This window comes from Megalobrama amblycephala, linkage group LG16 (assembly GCF_018812025.1).
Source record: "Megalobrama amblycephala isolate DHTTF-2021 linkage group LG16, ASM1881202v1, whole genome shotgun sequence".
Classification (NCBI taxonomy): Eukaryota; Metazoa; Chordata; class Actinopteri; order Cypriniformes; family Xenocyprididae; genus Megalobrama; species Megalobrama amblycephala.
The window spans coordinates 26,696,396-26,714,591 of NC_063059.1; the positions used below are offsets into that span (position 1 = coordinate 26,696,396).

An 18,196-nucleotide genomic window follows, 5' to 3' on the forward strand; every position below is an offset into this window, starting at 1 on the left:
GTAACATTTCTTTAGCCCAGTAGGTACATTGTTTAATTACTTGTCATATGCTGCAAGATTACTTCTGAATATTAGTCTGATTATTCATTACATAATGCAATCAGTAATCAGACTAATGTTCAGAACTCATCTTCAACTACTAGTTAAATTAAACCTCTCACTACTAGTGAAATATAAAAAAAACAGTTTAGAGTTTTTGGAGATCCTGTCTAATAAATTGCTACTAGTGTCCATTGCATTGCTACTAGTAACCCTGGAGTGGATAATATGAAGTACTGGAAAAGGTTCAAGTAACTAAGTAGTCTAAACTAGTAGTCTTCCTGGAATAACTACCAGGAACTAACTAGTTGGAAATTAATAGCTGATATCTGAAACAAGTTGAAACAAACTGGTGATGGTTAAAGTAGTACAACAAAGATGGATAATAAGTATAAGGTAATAATTCACCTAAAATGTTAAATTCTATACTGTACTCACCCTCACATCCTTCCAAACCTGTATGACTTTATTCTGCAGAACACAAAAGCAGAAAACTAAATGGATATCTAGTTGTGTGAGATCAGCATAATGACAGCTCATTGTGACTCACTTTAACACTTCATAAACAGTCAAGAGTATCATCATTTTAGGTGGAAAAACCACGTTCACAAGGTCACACCAACTAGAAGTGCAGCACCAATAGGAGAATCTAGCAAATAGAGAGTTAAAACAATTTGAAGCAAAAGACAAGGACAACCGTTAGATAACAGCAATCAAATATATGTTTGCTTTGTTTTTCTCTTTTGCCAGTGGCACTGTATTTCCAGATATTAAAACATGTTAATCCATGAACACACCGGAGAGCAATTTCCTTAATCAGGTTTATCACCAGGATTACTTTTGGTGCCTCATTAAGCATAAATGTGAATCACAATGTACTGACTTCATCCAATCAGATGCTAATCTTTATGGAATAAATGTAAAAACAACTTGCCATATCATATGTTTAGGGCTGAGCTGCTCAGTGAACTGTAACATATGCATGCAGATTGGTTTGCTCAGAAGGCATACAGTGTCCTCGCTCTAGATAGAGCAGCTACTTTTCCTTCAGTGGACACACCAATGATTTTAATACACAAAACCAACAGAAATGACAATAAAATCAAGCTCAAATTCTTATAAAAGTGGTAATCTTTATTTAAACCCAAACTACAGTGTACATAACAGATGCACAACATAGCTACAGGGTACAAATTATTCCAGATTAATAAAAAACAACGTACTACAAACGATTACGAAAAACAATCCAGATATTTTAGATGGCAATTCATCTCACATCTACAGACAGAAAGCACAAAATGTGCTTTCAGCTATGTGCATAATCAACTCAATACCAGGCAATTATGATAAAGCAATAAACAGATGACATGCTTTGAGTTTCTAAACATTTACATTACTGCAAACAGTAAAGAGTGAGTCTTGGTGACAAAACAGTACAAAAGCATTGATTTAGACTGCTGGGTGCTTTTACTTTATATAGTTGCCGCTTGTACTATTATGCATACATATCCTCACGGTCAGCATTGTACAGTTCACCTTCCTGCAGAGAAGCAAAGTTGAGGAAGTGAGATGGTCTGTGAACTTCATGGTAGAACTCTTTCGGGTTGGACAACTGTAGGTCATACTTCATGTTGGGGTCATGCCGAACACCTAGAATGAGGTTAGAGACACACATTGTATCACATCTGCAAGGATGATTTAAAATGTTTAAAATCACTTTAAAAAATATATATAATTCATTTAAAGCTATGCTCACCCATGAAGTTGTAGTTCCAAGAAACCTGGCCTGGCACCATGAAGAAGCCAAGGAACCGGTCAGACAAGAGCATCTGTACTCTTTCATAGTGAGAGGGCAAGTAACCTTTGGGGTTATTACCCTTATCTGTGTTTTGTCTACCCCACTCATACCCACTGGGAGTCAGCTTGTAGGCAGTCAGCGTGCAGGAACCAGGAGTGAAACTATAAGCAAAACCAAATGTTAAACCCACAAATGCAGTGTCATACTTTTTAACCAGATAACCACTACACTCTGGGATGTTAGTGCAACCACAGTGCCATAGTATGCTAAATATGTACCTGCAAGTAATAATGATAGTCTTCTCGCCATCCCAGGATGGGTTGTCAGCCATGACCTTTGCGTGAGTGGTGACATCCTGAGGAGAAAGCTGGGGTGATTCATTGGGCTGTGTATGGATCCATCCAAGAGGCTCCATTTCCTATGAAAGATAAAGACGGTATTCAAACGATTTGATAGGGCTGGGGAGGACGTATACTGCTGATAACACCAAACTACAGACATATGCATGTGTGTACAATGCTGACCTTCAAGTACTCGTGTTGTGGCAGCTGGTTGGGCAGGTGAACCGTCTGATGCGTACCCCACTGTGGCACCATCACAATGCAGCGGATCTCCTTTACCTGAGGGTTATCTGGAGGGCTGGTTCCATATAGATAACCTGCAATCTATAGGCATAAAAAAATATACATAAATGCAAAAAAAAGAAAAAAAGAAAAAGGTTTAGGATACTACTAATGAAGCAAAGGAAGAGGAATCATGTTAAGACGACGTTTCATCTAACCTGAGCACGCAGATCTGAAATGCAGATGAACTTCTTCAGAACATTCTTGGGCAGGATGTAAGTGTACCCAGTCTCTTTGATGTCATCCGATGATACGTAGATGTGGTTAGTACGCAAGTGCAAGTTGGCAGCAGAGATCGCCCTGAGAGATTAGGAAAACAATTCAACAAAGTCTAGCTGTGTTTTAACAACTAAAAAGACAAGTGTGACATCCAAAAGCTTTCCACACCTGACTCTCCATTCAGTTTTGGAAGAGAAGGTCTGCGTCTCGTAGTTGCTGGTGGTGGAGGTGATAATCTCATCTCCATGTTTGTTTACAGTGCGAGTCTGTGTGGCCGTTAGTTGAGACTGCTCCTTGGTCTGCTTCTCAATCTCAGCAATCTGCTGTCTCTGCTGGGATGGAGCAGAGATCTCCATACCCAGGATGATGTCCCTGATTTCAGACTGGGTCAAAGATGCCACATTCACACTGTGGAGAAAGGGGGAAAAAGTTAAAATCTGAGAAGGATAAATTCACACAGCAAAATATATTTTCCATATGCACTCAAAAGTCAGCGTTTGTTGCACAGCACTCACTTGTTCTTCTTGCCATAGTCAGCCAGGATGAGATCTTTGAGCTGCACCTCCACTTTGATCCACTCCTCATCGGTCAGAGTGGGCCAGATGTGGTGGGGCTCGGTGATGGTGGTCTTGTCAGGCTTCAGGATAACTTTGGCACGGTCATTATTGACATGAAGTGCTCTCAGGATTAAGATCAAACGAGAGAATGCCTAGGCAGCATAAATGTACAATGGTTAAAGACCTTATAATAATGAGTAGTGTAACCCTCAGAAGCAACAAATTAGGTCAAAATTATAGTATAAGAGCTAGATTTACAGTGTAAGAGGAGATGGTCTTCAACCAGTCGTCATACAGATTGAACAGGACCATCTGAGGCTCTGTGGCCTTCAGAATGAGGTCTCCAAACTTCTCCACTTTCAGACAGGCCTGGAAGGGCAGCTGAAGCTCAGAGCCCTTGATTACAATGTTGGGGAAGTCCAGCAAGTGCACCTGAGAAAAACAGACAGCTGTTAAATCTAAAAGTTAACATATATAGATATGTTAAAGAACTTCCCAGAGCTTTAAGACAGCTAATTTGCCTTTTACAGTTTTAATGGGTGTTTTCTAACCTCAAGAGGATCCAACATGCCCTTCCTGGTCACAATAATCTGTTTGGGCTGCTCTTCAACAGGCAGCGATCGGATCAGGGCAGCCACTTCTTCAGCAGTCTTCCACTTAGCCAGCTACAAAAACAGAGAAAAAGTGCAACTCAGAAATGAGTGACTGCTTTGAGCAGAACACTTACTAAAGACTGCATGGAGACAAAACACAAGACAGAGCAACAGACTGACCTGTCCAAGACGCTTTTGTCCTGCCCATACAGAAGTGTGAATAATCTTCAGGAAAAGCTGTCCAGTTCTGGGGTTGAAGATGAAAATCGCTCCGTTGATTGGTTTGGTGGTCAAGTTACCTTCAAAGGTCTAAAACAGGGACAAAATGGAAACAAATTAGACATTTTAGCACACAACCCAAGATGACAATATGAAAATCATTAAGTGACATCTTGATATGATGTTAAATTCACTTGCCTTGTGGATGGTGACTCTGTACACATTGGTGTCATCCACAAACCAGATGATCTGGTTGGAGAAGAGCTCTCCATAGTTCTGGGAAGATAGGTAAGGCTCAGTGGGCTCTGAAGAGTAGAGTTGCAGACCCTTGCGGATTCGCTCTCTCAGCACATACAGAGCAGGGTTGGCCTTCATTATCTTCGCCATGGCCTGCTGGATCAATGGCTTGGCTCCAGGGAACCAGTTTCCGTAAGCACTGCAGAGAGAGAAAGCAAATCAAATACTTCAACAGCTGCTTTGTCGCTGTTTTTGGGATGTGTAACTAAAGTTGTACTTGAATCACCTAAACAATGATATAAAATACAGACCTGTGAAGGTTGTATGCCAGATCAATGGCAATTAGGACCCCAGTGGGTGATGGGTAAATACTCATGTTGTCAGTGGTGTAGTCCAAGAACTTGGCCCTGGCATATCGCTCAATGTCATGGGAGTCGTAGTCACCCCATCTGAGCTGAATGTCAATCCAGTACTTCTGTGTGGTGGTGCTGTCCATAACATCCCTATAGAAAGAAAAGCAAGAAACTATGATGGTGGCATTTTCTATATGGTTATACTTGCGAAATTTATATTCATGCTTTCTCTTGATATCTTTGAACTCAACATATCTATTAAGTTCAGTCACATACTTGGAGTCCGCTAGAAGTGAGGGACGTGAGACATTCCACTTGTAGGATGCAAACAACAAAATGTCAGCACAGGAGGAATTCATCTTGTAAGACTTCCTGGGATGGATTGTCTCTTTCTGGACAGTCTCGATCTCCAAAGCATCAAGCTCTTGGTCAAACACCTACAAAAAGCCAACAGAACTTTACAGATGGCACTCTTCAGCACAACTCTGAATAGTTCAATTGTTAATAAGTTCAGTCTAAAGTGTAAAACCACAGACCTACTCACACTGTATTGTAGGGTCTCATTAAATAAGCATGTATTATATTCATTGTATAATATCGTGACAAAAGGAAGCACATCTCTTTACCTGACAGAGATCCATGACGATGCTCTCATGAATCTTCTGCCACAAGTGAGCTCTGAAGATTTGGATCAGAGAGATCTTGAGCGTGGGGATTTTACCATGCATGAAGATTCCAGTGAGGTCCAACTGCACTTGGAAACCCACATATACCTACAAGAACATGAAGAGAATGAGTGAGTCTCAATAAAAATGGGTTGGGGGAAAAAGCTTTGAACACTGTCTAAATGCAGTTGCTTCTCATAGACTTACATTGGCTCTGTTGATTGTAGGAGACCACCACAAGGTGAATCGTCGGTTAGGAATCTGGTTCAGACCAGATCTCTGAGCATTGGTGAGTTTCTTCCATTTCATGGACTCTTCGAAACCACTGGCCTTCTCCCTATAGAAGATCAAAATGTTGAATAAATCGATCTTAAAAGCATTTTTGGCCAAAATTGATTAAATTGAAAGTTTAAGCTTAACTTATTTTTATTTGATAAACTTAACAAGGATATTTGGGTTAACTGTACTGGATATATTTCAACATAAAAAGGTCTTACCAGAAGAGACCCTCCCAGGTGGGGAAGTAGGTTCCCTTAAACAGAGTATGCTCAAGAATGCCTTCCACTCCTCCAAGTGCCTGGATCATGTCTGTACGGTAGTTGTTCAAATTCCACAATTTCCCATCATGCCTTTGGTGAGTCCACCAGAATGGATTTTGCTTCAGAACCTGAAAACACATTCAAAAAATTTTTAAAACGCCACCAAAATAAATCTGACTGGTGTGTAGCATTGCTGTTAACATGTGATGTTTCCCATATAGAAAGACGTTTACCTGGTACTGCTTGAAGTCTGTTCTGACTCTCCAGCCCTTGTCATAAGCAAGAGTGTGTCTGTCCTTCTGGAAGAGGGTGTTGATACGTGGAATACCTCTATCCCAGGAGTCCTCCAGATCCTCCAGTGTCAAACGTCTGAGTAGTATCAAATTCATATTAATAAGCTTGAACACATCAACATCATTAAGATTTGGGTTTGGTTAAGAGGACAGTACCTGTTCTGAGCAATGGCCTCCTGACGTTTGAGGGCGTATTCAGCCCAAACTCTCTGAGAGTCAATGAACTCGCTCTCCCATGGCTGGATGTAGCGGTACAGATTAGGAATCAACTGATCCTCCTCGTGACTCATACCAGAGCGGAAATGAGTGATGCCCACATCAGTCTGTTTGGACCACCTGAGCAAAAAACAGAACATTAAATCAATTGCCTTAATCTGTGGCTGCACATTAAATTTAAGTTGCAACTGATCAAGGAAACAGCAATGAAAACTGCATATAACTTACCTAAGGTCAGACTGTGGGATTAGTACGTGTCCCATGGAAAGCATTCCAAGTCCACCCAACTCCTTAGGGGTGTAAAACACCACAGGAGGGAAACGGCTAGGCATTTTGGAATTCAAACCAATCTTGATACGGGTTTGGATCTTATTCTCACACTTCACCAGCAGGTCCAGAAGCTCTTGAGTGTTGACCACAGCTTCACGGAAGTACGTCATCAGACCAATCAGAGCAGTGTTCCACTTGTTCACAATCTGAGAAGAGCAACATTTTGTAAAACCACGTGCAAACAACACATTGCAAAATTTATTCAGTCAAAAGCAGTGAGTGATTTTCTCATTTTCTTTTGTTTGTCAGACAGCAGCAGATTTACTGTATTAGGCTGCTTTCACTTTAAGATCTAATTCACGGTTCCGATTGACATGCATCCGATTTCCCAATTGTTTCATTTGAGATAACTGACTGCGTTTACATAAATACTCACCTAGACAGACATTTTGATATAACTGTCTGTGTGTGTATTTAACCGTTTGAGTATAATAAGGCGCAAAAGAGAACTGAAGGGATCACGAGCTATCAGAGACACACTTTGGGTGTGTGTGTCAGACAGCAGACAGCGCGAGACACGATTGTAGAAAATCCCGGACGTTTAGGGAGATTTAGACCGGACTTTTTTTTTTTTAGGTCCAAAAAGAGGACATGTTCGCATAAGCATGGGAAGTGGTTTTCACAGGACGGTAAATGCAATGCAAATTTTTGTTCAGTTACATTTATTCATTTATCATTTAATAACTTGTTTTTAATAAACACTTTAAATAGGCTATAAAAATGTTGTTGGTTTATTTAAAGAACAACTAAGGATCAAATAAAAACGCTTTACAGGCTCAAGCATAGGCAGAGTTTCTAACATCATGTTTTCACAGCGTTGAGCAATGTAGCCAATCACAGACAAATCTGTTGATTTCTGGAACGCTGTGAGATGTTAGAATCCACTCACTGCTCAAAACGGCAGAGTTTTTGTTCAGCGCTGAATGCTTTGCATGCTGGCAAATCCTCCGATTAAAACAAAGTGTAGACATTATTATTAAAGATTCATTGTGCAGGTGAAACGTTGTGAGATCGCAACAAACTTTCATCTTTTTAGTTATTATAAAGGAAGCACTTGTTGCGTGCATTCTGCCATGCCAATCATGCACACAGCACTTTACAGTACTTTAATAAATATAATGTATCACCATTTAGGCTGGGATCCATAGGTTATTGCTAGGCAACACGTAACTTAAAAGTTGAGCATGGAAATCTCATGAATGTACATTTTATATATATATATATATATATATATATATATATATATATATATATATATATATATATATATATATATATATATAAAAATAATATAAAATGTATATATGTATGGGCTGTATGCAGTGTTCTCAACAATTTTTTTCCTTTTTCTTTTTTCTCAGCGCCAGAGCACCAAGAAAGATTGCAGCAGCTCAAGAGACGTCTATGGTCTCTATTGTAAAGTAGTCAGTCACTCCTCGTGTTTGATGAATAACAGGTGAGCCAGGAGATAGCACAAAATTACATAAATCTCTAAAATTACTACGCAATAGGCTAATGTGTGTGAAGTGAATGAGTGTAAACTGAAATGAAGCATGATAGCAAATCAAGACAAAAGTAGGACTATATTTTTTCCCGCAGCCAAATGCCGCACGCCGGAGATCTGGCACGGGGCCGGAAAACTTTAAGCCCTGCGAGTATGTCAAATTCCCTCCAGGTACCTATTAAACATTACATGAGTATGTATTTTTTGCTGTTAAGGTTCAAGGATCATACCTTAGTGAAGGTGGTGGACCCAGAAGCCATCAGAATTTGCCGCACTCTGTTGTGGAACCTCTGCATGGACTCATCATCTACACGCAGGAAACACTGCGCCGTCCTTTCCTTTGTTACCTAAAAATCAACATACAATTATCCACCATCTTTTCTGATGTGCCAACAGTTATTTTACAGAGTTTGCAATTCTACTTACCTCATTCTGCAAATTCCACACACCATCTTTGTGCGTAAACTCCTCATAACTGGTGCGGCATTTCGGGAGGATGCGACACTCAAAGCCACACATGTTGAAGAGCAGGTTGGGGTTGTCCTTGCTGTACACGGACACAAAGCTGTTCTCCCACTGAACCGTGGTCACAGAACGAGGGAGGCGATTCTTGATGTCCCAGAACACAGCACGCCCCCTGTGCGATTATTAGGAATCAATTATACCACATGCATTTGTCTACGATTTATTAAGGTGTTCAAGAAGAACTAAATTCTAGAGCACTTACAAGTTCACATCATGTTTCATCAGTCTCATCCTAGCATCACGGGGCCAGCATTTCTTATTGTTGTAGCCCACAATGTTCTCATTGTTGGGATCTGGGTGCTCCGTCAGGTACCTCTGGATCAGATCTCTCGCCTCATCTGCAGAGAATCTACACACAGCAAAACCAGAAGATCATAAAACTTATAAAACAGCAACTTTTGGAAATAAAGTCTCAATACTGCACAACAGGAGACTAGCTTCATTTGTACTACTAACCTGAAGAAGATGTGAATGCGGTCTATGTATCTGCAGTAAAGACGGATGGGATGGGCGCTCTCAGTGGCCGTGTCCTGGAAACTGAGGAAGTCATTGGGCATCTGAGGAGGGCCTGCCATCTCACTGGCTCTGTGCAGACCCAACACCAGCAGGTCCATCACCAACCCATAGTACTGCACGATGAAAGAGGCAAACTGCAGGCCACGGATGATACCGTACGAGTTTGTGTGGTTCATGTCCTGTAAAGAGAAAATACAGATATCTAAAATCAAACCAAGCAGTGAATGGAAATTTCTAATAAAACTTCTCAAGCGCATTAAGAGGGAAATATGACTTAGCAATGGACTTATGTGCAATAAACAGACCTTATAGTTAATGACAACGTTGTTTTTGGCCGTCATGTAATCGGCAATGTTGTGATCAACAATGAGACGCAAAAGCCTGTTCAGCAATGTCAAGTCAATCTTCTCGTACATCTTCTCGTAGCGAGACTCAAGCATGACATTACATTCACCCTCTGCTGTCTCCCACACATCCTGCAGGTTGTTGATTCCTAGTAGACAATTAGAAATGTTAAACATGAAATTGAAATTTTACTTAACATTTTCCTTGAACTAATCCTCATTTATCGAGAATACCACATCAAGATCTCAAAAATAACATTAATAGTTTGATGTTTTATCAAGACAACTAGTCACAATTAGGGGTCAATGGTATTTGCCACCGTTTAAATTATTGGCATTAGCAGATGAGTTTCTGTATGCTGATAAATGATGAATGGGACTTTCGTTTTGGCAACACCAGTACTTGAGCGGAGACTCACAATTATTTAATTTATTAGATATAAAATGTTAAAGAAAGTAAGCTGTATATATATAGTATTAATGTGTTTGCCTTTCTATTGTTAGTACTATAAAAGCAAAAACTGTAATAGTTTTTCATATACGGTCAACATTTCAGCTTTAAATTGGCCACACTGCTTTCTAAGACATTGGCAATCAAAAAAATCCATACAGGTCAACCACAGTAACTTCCTCTCACCTTGGCACCATTTGTACACTAGCAGTGGAGGTGGCTCTGTGTCAGCTGGCTTGATCCAGGGTGGGAAAAGCCTGCGTTTGTCTGCCTCATACCAAAGGTACTGATCCAGGTACGCGTCAGTGATCTTTTCCAGAGGTTCAACATCGTAAACTGGCACCAAATGACTGTAAAGGTCCATGAACTCAATGCCCACCTACAGAGAAAAAGAACCACTTTAGATGCAAGCTAGGACCAGTAATTGACTTAGATGACCCTTGTGGTTACATGAAATGTGTTGAAACTTTGCATGTATGCAAACCTCTTTGAAGGCTCTTTGAGTGAGGAGGTGACGTTTGATTCTGGACAGAGCCTCATGAGGGTTGTCATAGGCCTGCTCAATCAGACCCAACTCCTCACGCTGTGACTGGTTCAGCCTTGACTTCACACTAATTAAAAGGAACAAAACAAAGTCAGAAAAGTACAAAACCAGCATATCCACCCAGGTTGCTGTTATAGGACTGGCCTGACCTGTAAGCCTCCTTGAGTCTCTCCAAAGCCAGGATGAGCAGCTTAGTGTCATGTTTGTAGGAGAGAGGAGGGAAGGGGATCGGAGAGAACCGACGACTCTCCAGCCAGTGCACTGTGGTGGTGTAGATGGCCACGGCCTCTTCAGCAGTGATGTAAGGCCCATCCTATAAGATAAAAGATGAATCACTCGTTAATGTGTTCTTCCAGGGTAACACCAACCTGTTCGAAGTCTTCAAAGACATTTTATGTTACCCAAGAAATGTACCTTCAGGTAATTGTGCTGTCTCTCCTGCTCTGCCTTTAGGTAGAGTCGAGTGAGACGCCCCAGGTTCTTCTTGCACACAGTCTTATCCACAGTAGCTCCTCTTCTGATTCTCTCACGGTTGTAGTGGGCCGTGTTGGTCCACCAGTCAGCTTTGGCCTTCACGTAGCGGAGAATCATGTTCTCGATGGGGGTTGGAAGCCCAGGAACCTGAAAAAATAAGTAATGATCATTTAATGATAAACTCTGAAATTGAATAACATAACATTAAGGGGCAGCAAAAAATTACCAAAAACTTACCTTCCAAGGGATGTTAGCCTTCCAGCACCTCCATGACTCGCTGAGATGCTGAAGGATGGTTCTGGCCTTGTTCTGCTTGATACCCTCAGGCATCATATCCAGGATGTCATGCATCACAGCAGCTCTCAGCTCCAGATCAAAGTGAGATTCCACACGCTGTTTGGTCACAGTCTTGGCAACACCCTTAGAGTGTCGACCTAAATAGCAATACAAAGTGAATTAGAACTTGTTAACTTGTAAAATTTGACTACATCTTTCTACTTGCTTTTTGCATATGAATATAAGCTAATTTTACCCTCAAACTGCCTGGCCAGAAGATTGCCGAGCCACCGCTCCAGAAGAGGAGTGATGCCTCTCATGAAGAACAGCCAGACTCTCCATCCTGGAGCCCAGAACCCACAGCCTGGACCTTTCCCAACTGGGCCCTAAAAAACAGGTCACTTTAAATGCAAGGCATAGCACCAATCCAAAAACAGTTACAGAAAACTTTGCTTCACTCTACAAATTATGTATTTTTTTGCATTGAGTGTTACTCACTGTGTTGAAGCGGTAGTAGATGAGATGCTTCAGGTCTTTGCACATTCTAATCTGCCTCATGAGCTTGTACTTGTAGCGGTACATGCCAGTCAACTGACCGACATGGGCGAAGATGTACTGCAGTCCATCTGACAACTACAGGACAGACAGAAGACTTTAGTAATGAAACAATGAGTAAATGATACAGATTAGCTACACAGAAACTACTCATACCTGGAAAGCATCAACATTTCCAAGCCTGTACTGCACATGACTGTCCACCACAAGCTTGCTCAAACGCAGAACCTCACGGCACAAGTGGAACGCATTTCCAAATCTGGACTTCTTACGTTCCTTTGTTGTGAGGGTTTTCACAGGCTTCAAGTTGAAGTTGTAGTCCAAGTGCAAGTAGTTGAGGTTCTTTCTGTGAATCAGCAGGTTTAGCATGTTGTAGCCCTGCCGGCATACCTGGAGACCGACTTCTACCCAGTCCAGCTTTGTGGACTGGAAGAATTTGGTGGCCTTGAAAGACCGGAACAGGTATCTAAAAGGAAATAGAAGGAAAAAAAGGTAAGTAAAAATGAAAATCATCATTGAATCCATCAACATTTTTCCATAGAACAAACTCTGGAATAGGAACCTCACCTCTTTTTCTGTGCCTTAGGTGGTCTGTGTTTTAGAGCATTCAGCACATAGTACTTCAGGAGCTTCTGGTAAGACACACGCACCTTCACAGGTTGGCCTGCAGGACAGTGCTCACGATACCTGAAGGTGTTTGGAGAAACAAGAGCCTCTATTCAGAAATGATAGCCTTGTATGGTCTCGCAATACTCAGATCCTACATGGGTTAGTGGCCATTCACAGAGAACACATTTTTAAAAAAGATAGGACAGTGGGGAAAAAAACTAGAAGCACATATAAAAGTTACATTTTTAACTTGTGTACCACATCTAATGCATGTCTACACAGAAAAACAAGGGAAAAGCAGCACAGTGGAATGCAAAAATGTTTTCCTTGTGAACTGCTTACAGTGTGCAAATATTACTACAAACCAGTTTTTAATGAGAGGCACATCAATAGCCCGTCTGGTTCTTCCCGAGCGGAGATTGAATGGACGAGGTGCCCACAACAGCGCAATTCCATTAGCTGTGTTGTCAGTGTAGAGGGGCGTCTCCTTCAGGAATGGCTCAACATACTCCGGAAGTTCAAACTCCTCATCATCATCTGGCAATGGCTCTTGGCTCTACAGAGAATACACAAGCTTGCAATTAGTGTGGGAAGAAACCAGGAAACTTACAACCACAGTTTAATTAAACAGTTTAATTTCTGACCTTGACAGAGTGCCTATGAGAGATGGGGTTGATCAGAGGGTCAAAGTAGAAGGCAGGCAGATCAGGATCCTCAGTCTTGATGAACACCACGTTTGGTGTGTGGTACCTGCATGGACCATTAGATATGATTGGTTCAGCACAAGAATATGTATAGAACTATAAAGCTGTGGGGTATGATAATGTTTTGTACCAGGTGAGGTGCACATGATGTGGCAGGTTATTGTATAGGTAAGGGAATGCAATTTTGTATTCTGTCCTGATTGGCTGCCTGATGATGATCTTGTTGATGTCATTGAACTCATTCCAGTCTTCATCCCTATAACCATAAGTTAGACTTTTAGAGAAGATAAATAGTAATAGAGTCAATACTGCTACAGGAAGGACACGGCACGTACTGGAGGTTAATGTCTCTGACAAGCGGCTCAAATTTGGGCCCCCCTGGAATGGCCATGTTCAAAGCTTTGGAGGTGAAGAAAGCCTTCAAGTCAAACAAGTAGAAGTAGTTTCCATCCACCAAGTCTGTCAGCAGCTGGTTAGCCAATCGATACAGAGTGGACATCATTGGTAAAGTAAACTGCCAGCGTCTGTATGTGGTCCCATTCACATATCTGTGAAGGGAAAAGATAAATCATGAGCAAAAGAAACAAGGAAACCATATTTTTACAATTGTCACTGACACTCACTTTGTGGTATCTTTTAGAGGCTGATGCTCATACAACCACTCTACAACAGAAGAGTCCTCCTCAGGGTCCAGCTCCATCTGGATCGCCTCCAGAGGCTCAACATCCAAGATGTTGTCTGCATAATCTAACGGAGGCTCTTCATCATCAAACGGGGGGAAACGCATGCGCTTGAAGTGCCGTCTGTCTCTCTTCTCACGACGCATCATGATCCACATTGTGCTGGTGAAATAAAATTAAAAAAAACAAGTAGGGTTGCATGATAATTCTGAATAACTGAAGAAAAGCTTTAAAGGGATAGTTCACCCAAAAAATGAAAATTATGTCCTTAATAGCCCACAAGTTGTTCCAAACCTGTATAAATTTCTTTGTTCTGTTGAACACAAAAGAATATATTTTGAAGAATGTGGGAAACTGAACAATTCTGGGGCATCATTGACTTCCACAGTATTTTTTTTTCCTACTATGGAAGTCAATGGTGCTCCAAAGTGGCCTGGTTACAAACTTCCTTCAAAATATCTTCCTTTGTGTACAGCAGAGCAAAGAAATTTATACAGGTTTGGAACAATTTGAGGGCGAGTGAATGATGACAATTTTCATTTTTGGGTAAACTAACCCTTTAAAGGCTCTATGCCATTTTCTGCCTAAATAAAAGCTTGATTGTTTAATGTTTGAAAATGAAGGAATGAAATTGGCCAAAAATAGTATTGTAATTTCACAGCTGTACTGTGAAAATATTTTTCTTAAATACACTTTTTTTGCAGTTAAATATTATAATAGTAACTTATTTTACTGAATATTCCAATAAATAATATTCATTATTATTACTATAATTATTAGTAATACTGATAAAATCAAAGTCTGGCAAAACTGTGCAGCCTTACAAAGTAAAACAAACCTTTAATTTTATCAGAAAAATCAAAATTAGATTCCCCCCCAAACAAATTGTGCAGCCCTAACTTTCAATTTCTGTTCTGAAAGTGATGTGTTCGTATGCTGTCACCTACCCCCACTGAGCAATGTACACCGGCTCAATAACCCATGGGATTTCATTTACAAAGGAAATGGCGCCTGTAATGTGGTAGAGCACAGGAACATCTCTGATCTGCTCCCAAGGCATGGGCATGTTCTCAAGCAGTTTGAGCACTGCATGGGGCATATATTTCAGTGCCCTGCAGACAAAAAGCAACAAATACTGTTACTAATGAACATGTATAAAAAAACACAACTGCCTACGTAGTAACAAATGTGCTTACCCAAGGTAGACCCTCTTGTCGTGACGAAATTTCCTGTTCGTCATGTCACCATGATCCCTGATGATTTTTCGCACATGCTCCGGTGGCATGTCCTCTTTCTGAGCATCCACAAAGCCAAATTTCCTTTTCTCCGAATAGCGTTTGGCCTGAAGTTGCTGCCATTTCCGAGCTACAACAAAGCAACAAGCAAAAGGGAAACATGTCACTAAACATTCAAAGTTGTATACGTATACACTAATCTGGATAGATTAGAAAACGCATCTTTTCCTCTATGTTTTGGTCGTCTATTTACGCTGAGACAACATTTTTGTCCTGTGAAACTGAGCATTCTGAAGACACTTTCAGCTGGATAAATTTAAAAGCTCAGTTTTCACTTAGTGTGGACCATGAAAATGGAGGAATTTGAAAACAATAATGCATGATTACTAGTCATGCGACACATTGTACTAATAGATATCTATGTCTATACAGGTATGTGCAGACATCCTGCAAAGATGACTTGGGTAAAGTTGGTTTTATATTTGCACATTCGGACTTCTGATAAACTCAAGACTTTCCAATAAATGAGCAATAAATTAATGTTTGCGAATTTTAAGCAGCAACATGATATTGACAACCAACGATTGTCAACTTGCAACATTTTTCACAGTCGATCAAAATAGGCAAGTATTGTTTTAATGGCATATTTACTTGTGAATGTCCACTGAATGTCCAATGTAGTGTGATTAACAAGGCTATTGAATACTGATGTCCGAATGTGCGAATATAAAACCAACTTTACCCAAGTGCAAAGATGTAAAGGACTCTTAATTGCTGTCCTGCAGTAAAACATGGGGGCGATTGTGTTTTAGATCATACATGGAATGGCAATTGAGTGCAACCTGGATGCATTATTAAGAGGTGAGATATTTTGCTAATAAAAACAATTATGCCACAAAAATAGCCTGAACACTTTATTATATCTGATTTCTCTGTATCATCTAAGGGAGCTTTTATTATGTTTTATGCATGCACAGTAAGATGATTTCAGTGCTATTCAACGTTCCAGTGTGGACAAGAATCTTTTGGAAAATGCTAGCGTGGACACAGAGGATCAAGTGATGTGAACTTACCTTTCTCTTGCAGTTTCTCCTCGGTCATGTAATCTGGTATTGGTGCAACAACAGGAGGTGGAGGAACACCTGGAGGCATTGTTCCAGGAACACCTCTGTAGGGGAATGCAGCTGCCATGGCAGCGTCTACTGGAAGAAAAACAGTAATGCACAAAACATATGAAGTCAGACTGCAAAACATGAGCACAGAAACACGTTAAAGATGCTCGCATTACAACACGGCACTAAGAAACACACATAACACAAAATATAAGTGAAATTTAAGAAAAGGCAATTTTGTTTATTATAAAAGAAAACCCAAACTAAAGCGCGAGACTTTGGCGATTTTGTTTTAAACAAACTATCTAAACCACATCAATGAACTTAGCCGACTAACTTGACTATGGCGCCTGAATTGTTTTCATATCGAATAGAAACTCGCAAGCCAATATTTAGTGATTAAAGACAGCCGACAGATACACTTTTGCACATTCTGAAGCTAAAATAAAAACACTTATGATTCTTAGGTATGGATGTGCAATACTATTCGTTTCATCGGCCTCAATAAAGCAGGAGTTAGCATGTTAGCTTAGCTTACCGCATATTACACTAACAAACTGTTTCCGCAAACAAGCATTACCAGAGATAAAGTAATACTATTTTAATAAGAAATAGTTAAATACAAAAACAGCATGCGCTCTTATGAAACAAAATAGCTTACTGTTAAAAGCAGTTTCTCGCCAGTGAATGTAGTTGTGTGCTTGGTTTGTTCTCAACGGAATGGCGTACCATGCACGTTGTGCGTATGGTCTTTCGATTCACGTATGGGTTTTACGCATCTGGAGGATTCTGCCTCAACGGAAATGATGTGTGTTTACGAAACCGAACGTAAGAAAATGCGTAGGGCCCAACTTCCGGATATGACACCGGATGTGAAGTTTCATGTTCGCTGTTATGTTAGTTCATTCATAGTTGTAAACTGGTAAGATTGTTTGAATATGTGTTAACGTTTTGAACGAAATTCATTGTTTTAAGAAAATTATACCAAAAATGTTCTATTAAAACAATGTATTATATAACGTTGTATTAACCATCATCACTAGTCACTTGACCTGATACTTTTCTCAAAATTACTGTCCCTCCCCCAGCATTTTATATTTTTGTATCCCTAAGGATACAGAAAAGTTTTCAGCTGATTTAAGACTTAAATTAATTTGCAAATCGGCAAAACGCATTACAGAAACAAGTGGTAACAGGCTGAAGATTTCCATTTACAGCCCCACGAATGCACACAAAATTAATGCATTTTAAGTTTTAAATTCAAAACATTTCTAATTGTAAGGAACAATATGGAATAACAATTTAGTTAGTACTTTGCGTCATAAATGCATTATACATTATTTTAGAGCTGGAAACGCAACAAAACGCACCAGCAGGTGGAGCTGCTGCATATGTTGATATCATAGGTTGATATCAACAACAAACCAGCAAATAAATCTACATTTTAAATAATTAATAGCACAGGGGGAAAAATAGATGCATAGATAAATTGTATATATTCATTTTATCGGTCAGATTTAAGAAAAACTAAAAAAAATTTGACATTTGTGAGGGGTACTGCAGTAAAAGTTACTAAAGATTTATTGTATACAGAGGAAAAAGGATGCCACTGAAATATGTGATGTTTCCTTTTTCCTCTTAAATAGTTGTTGCCAGTTATACTTAAGTGAGCTATTCTAAATGGCCTCTTACATAACAATAACAGTACTGTTTACCATGTCAAAACACCCATAGTTATGTTTGCCCTGCAACCCATTCTCACCTACCACACCTCAAATGAGTCCATGATTTCCATCTTTTACAAACATGATATCATTACTCCAGCGTTCACAGTCTCATAGTCTAAACCATCTGCAAGTTGATCTGTGTTTAATGGTGATGTTTCATTCAGTTTGTCATTTCTCTTTGCTCTTATGCTGAACATCTGTTGTTTTTAGTGATCACAGCAGGCTATATGCAGGCAAGACAACTAAAGTCATTAAACCG

At 40.1% G+C, this 18,196-nt stretch overlaps 1 protein-coding gene across 4 annotated transcripts; it reads right to left on the reverse strand.

The window, feature by feature from the left end:
- Positions 1–1,152: 1,152 nt before the first annotated feature.
- prpf8 (pre-mRNA processing factor 8) lies at positions 1,153–17,047 on the reverse strand. 4 transcript variants are annotated; one of them, XM_048159850.1, is made up of 42 exons: positions 16,872–17,047; positions 16,172–16,297; positions 15,060–15,228; positions 14,811–14,975; positions 13,807–14,025; positions 13,519–13,731; positions 13,314–13,439; positions 13,124–13,229; positions 12,845–13,035; positions 12,438–12,557; positions 12,027–12,336; positions 11,814–11,948; positions 11,572–11,701; positions 11,277–11,473; positions 10,980–11,186; positions 10,715–10,878; positions 10,506–10,632; positions 10,208–10,400; positions 9,532–9,719; positions 9,167–9,405; positions 8,913–9,059; positions 8,612–8,822; positions 8,416–8,532; positions 6,580–6,827; positions 6,292–6,471; positions 6,076–6,211; positions 5,801–5,970; positions 5,511–5,640; positions 5,265–5,411; positions 4,915–5,075; positions 4,597–4,788; positions 4,247–4,484; positions 4,010–4,138; positions 3,788–3,901; positions 3,495–3,668; positions 3,195–3,388; positions 2,848–3,087; positions 2,619–2,760; positions 2,362–2,502; positions 2,116–2,255; positions 1,796–1,998; positions 1,153–1,689 (listed from the first exon to the last, which is right to left on the reverse strand). In XM_048159850.1, the coding sequence occupies exons 2-42, from the start codon at positions 16,287–16,289 to the stop codon at positions 1,535–1,537; spliced, it is 7,026 nt and encodes a 2,341-aa protein (XP_048015807.1). In that variant the 5' UTR covers positions 16,290–16,297; positions 16,872–17,047; the 3' UTR covers positions 1,153–1,534. The 4 variants fall into 4 exon arrangements, with proteins under 4 accessions (XP_048015807.1, XP_048015806.1, XP_048015809.1 ...); XM_048159849.1 differs by having other exon boundaries at positions 16,172–16,300; XM_048159852.1 differs by lacking the exon at positions 16,872–17,047 and adding an exon at positions 16,749–16,770.
- Positions 17,048–18,196: the final 1,149 nt, after the last annotated feature.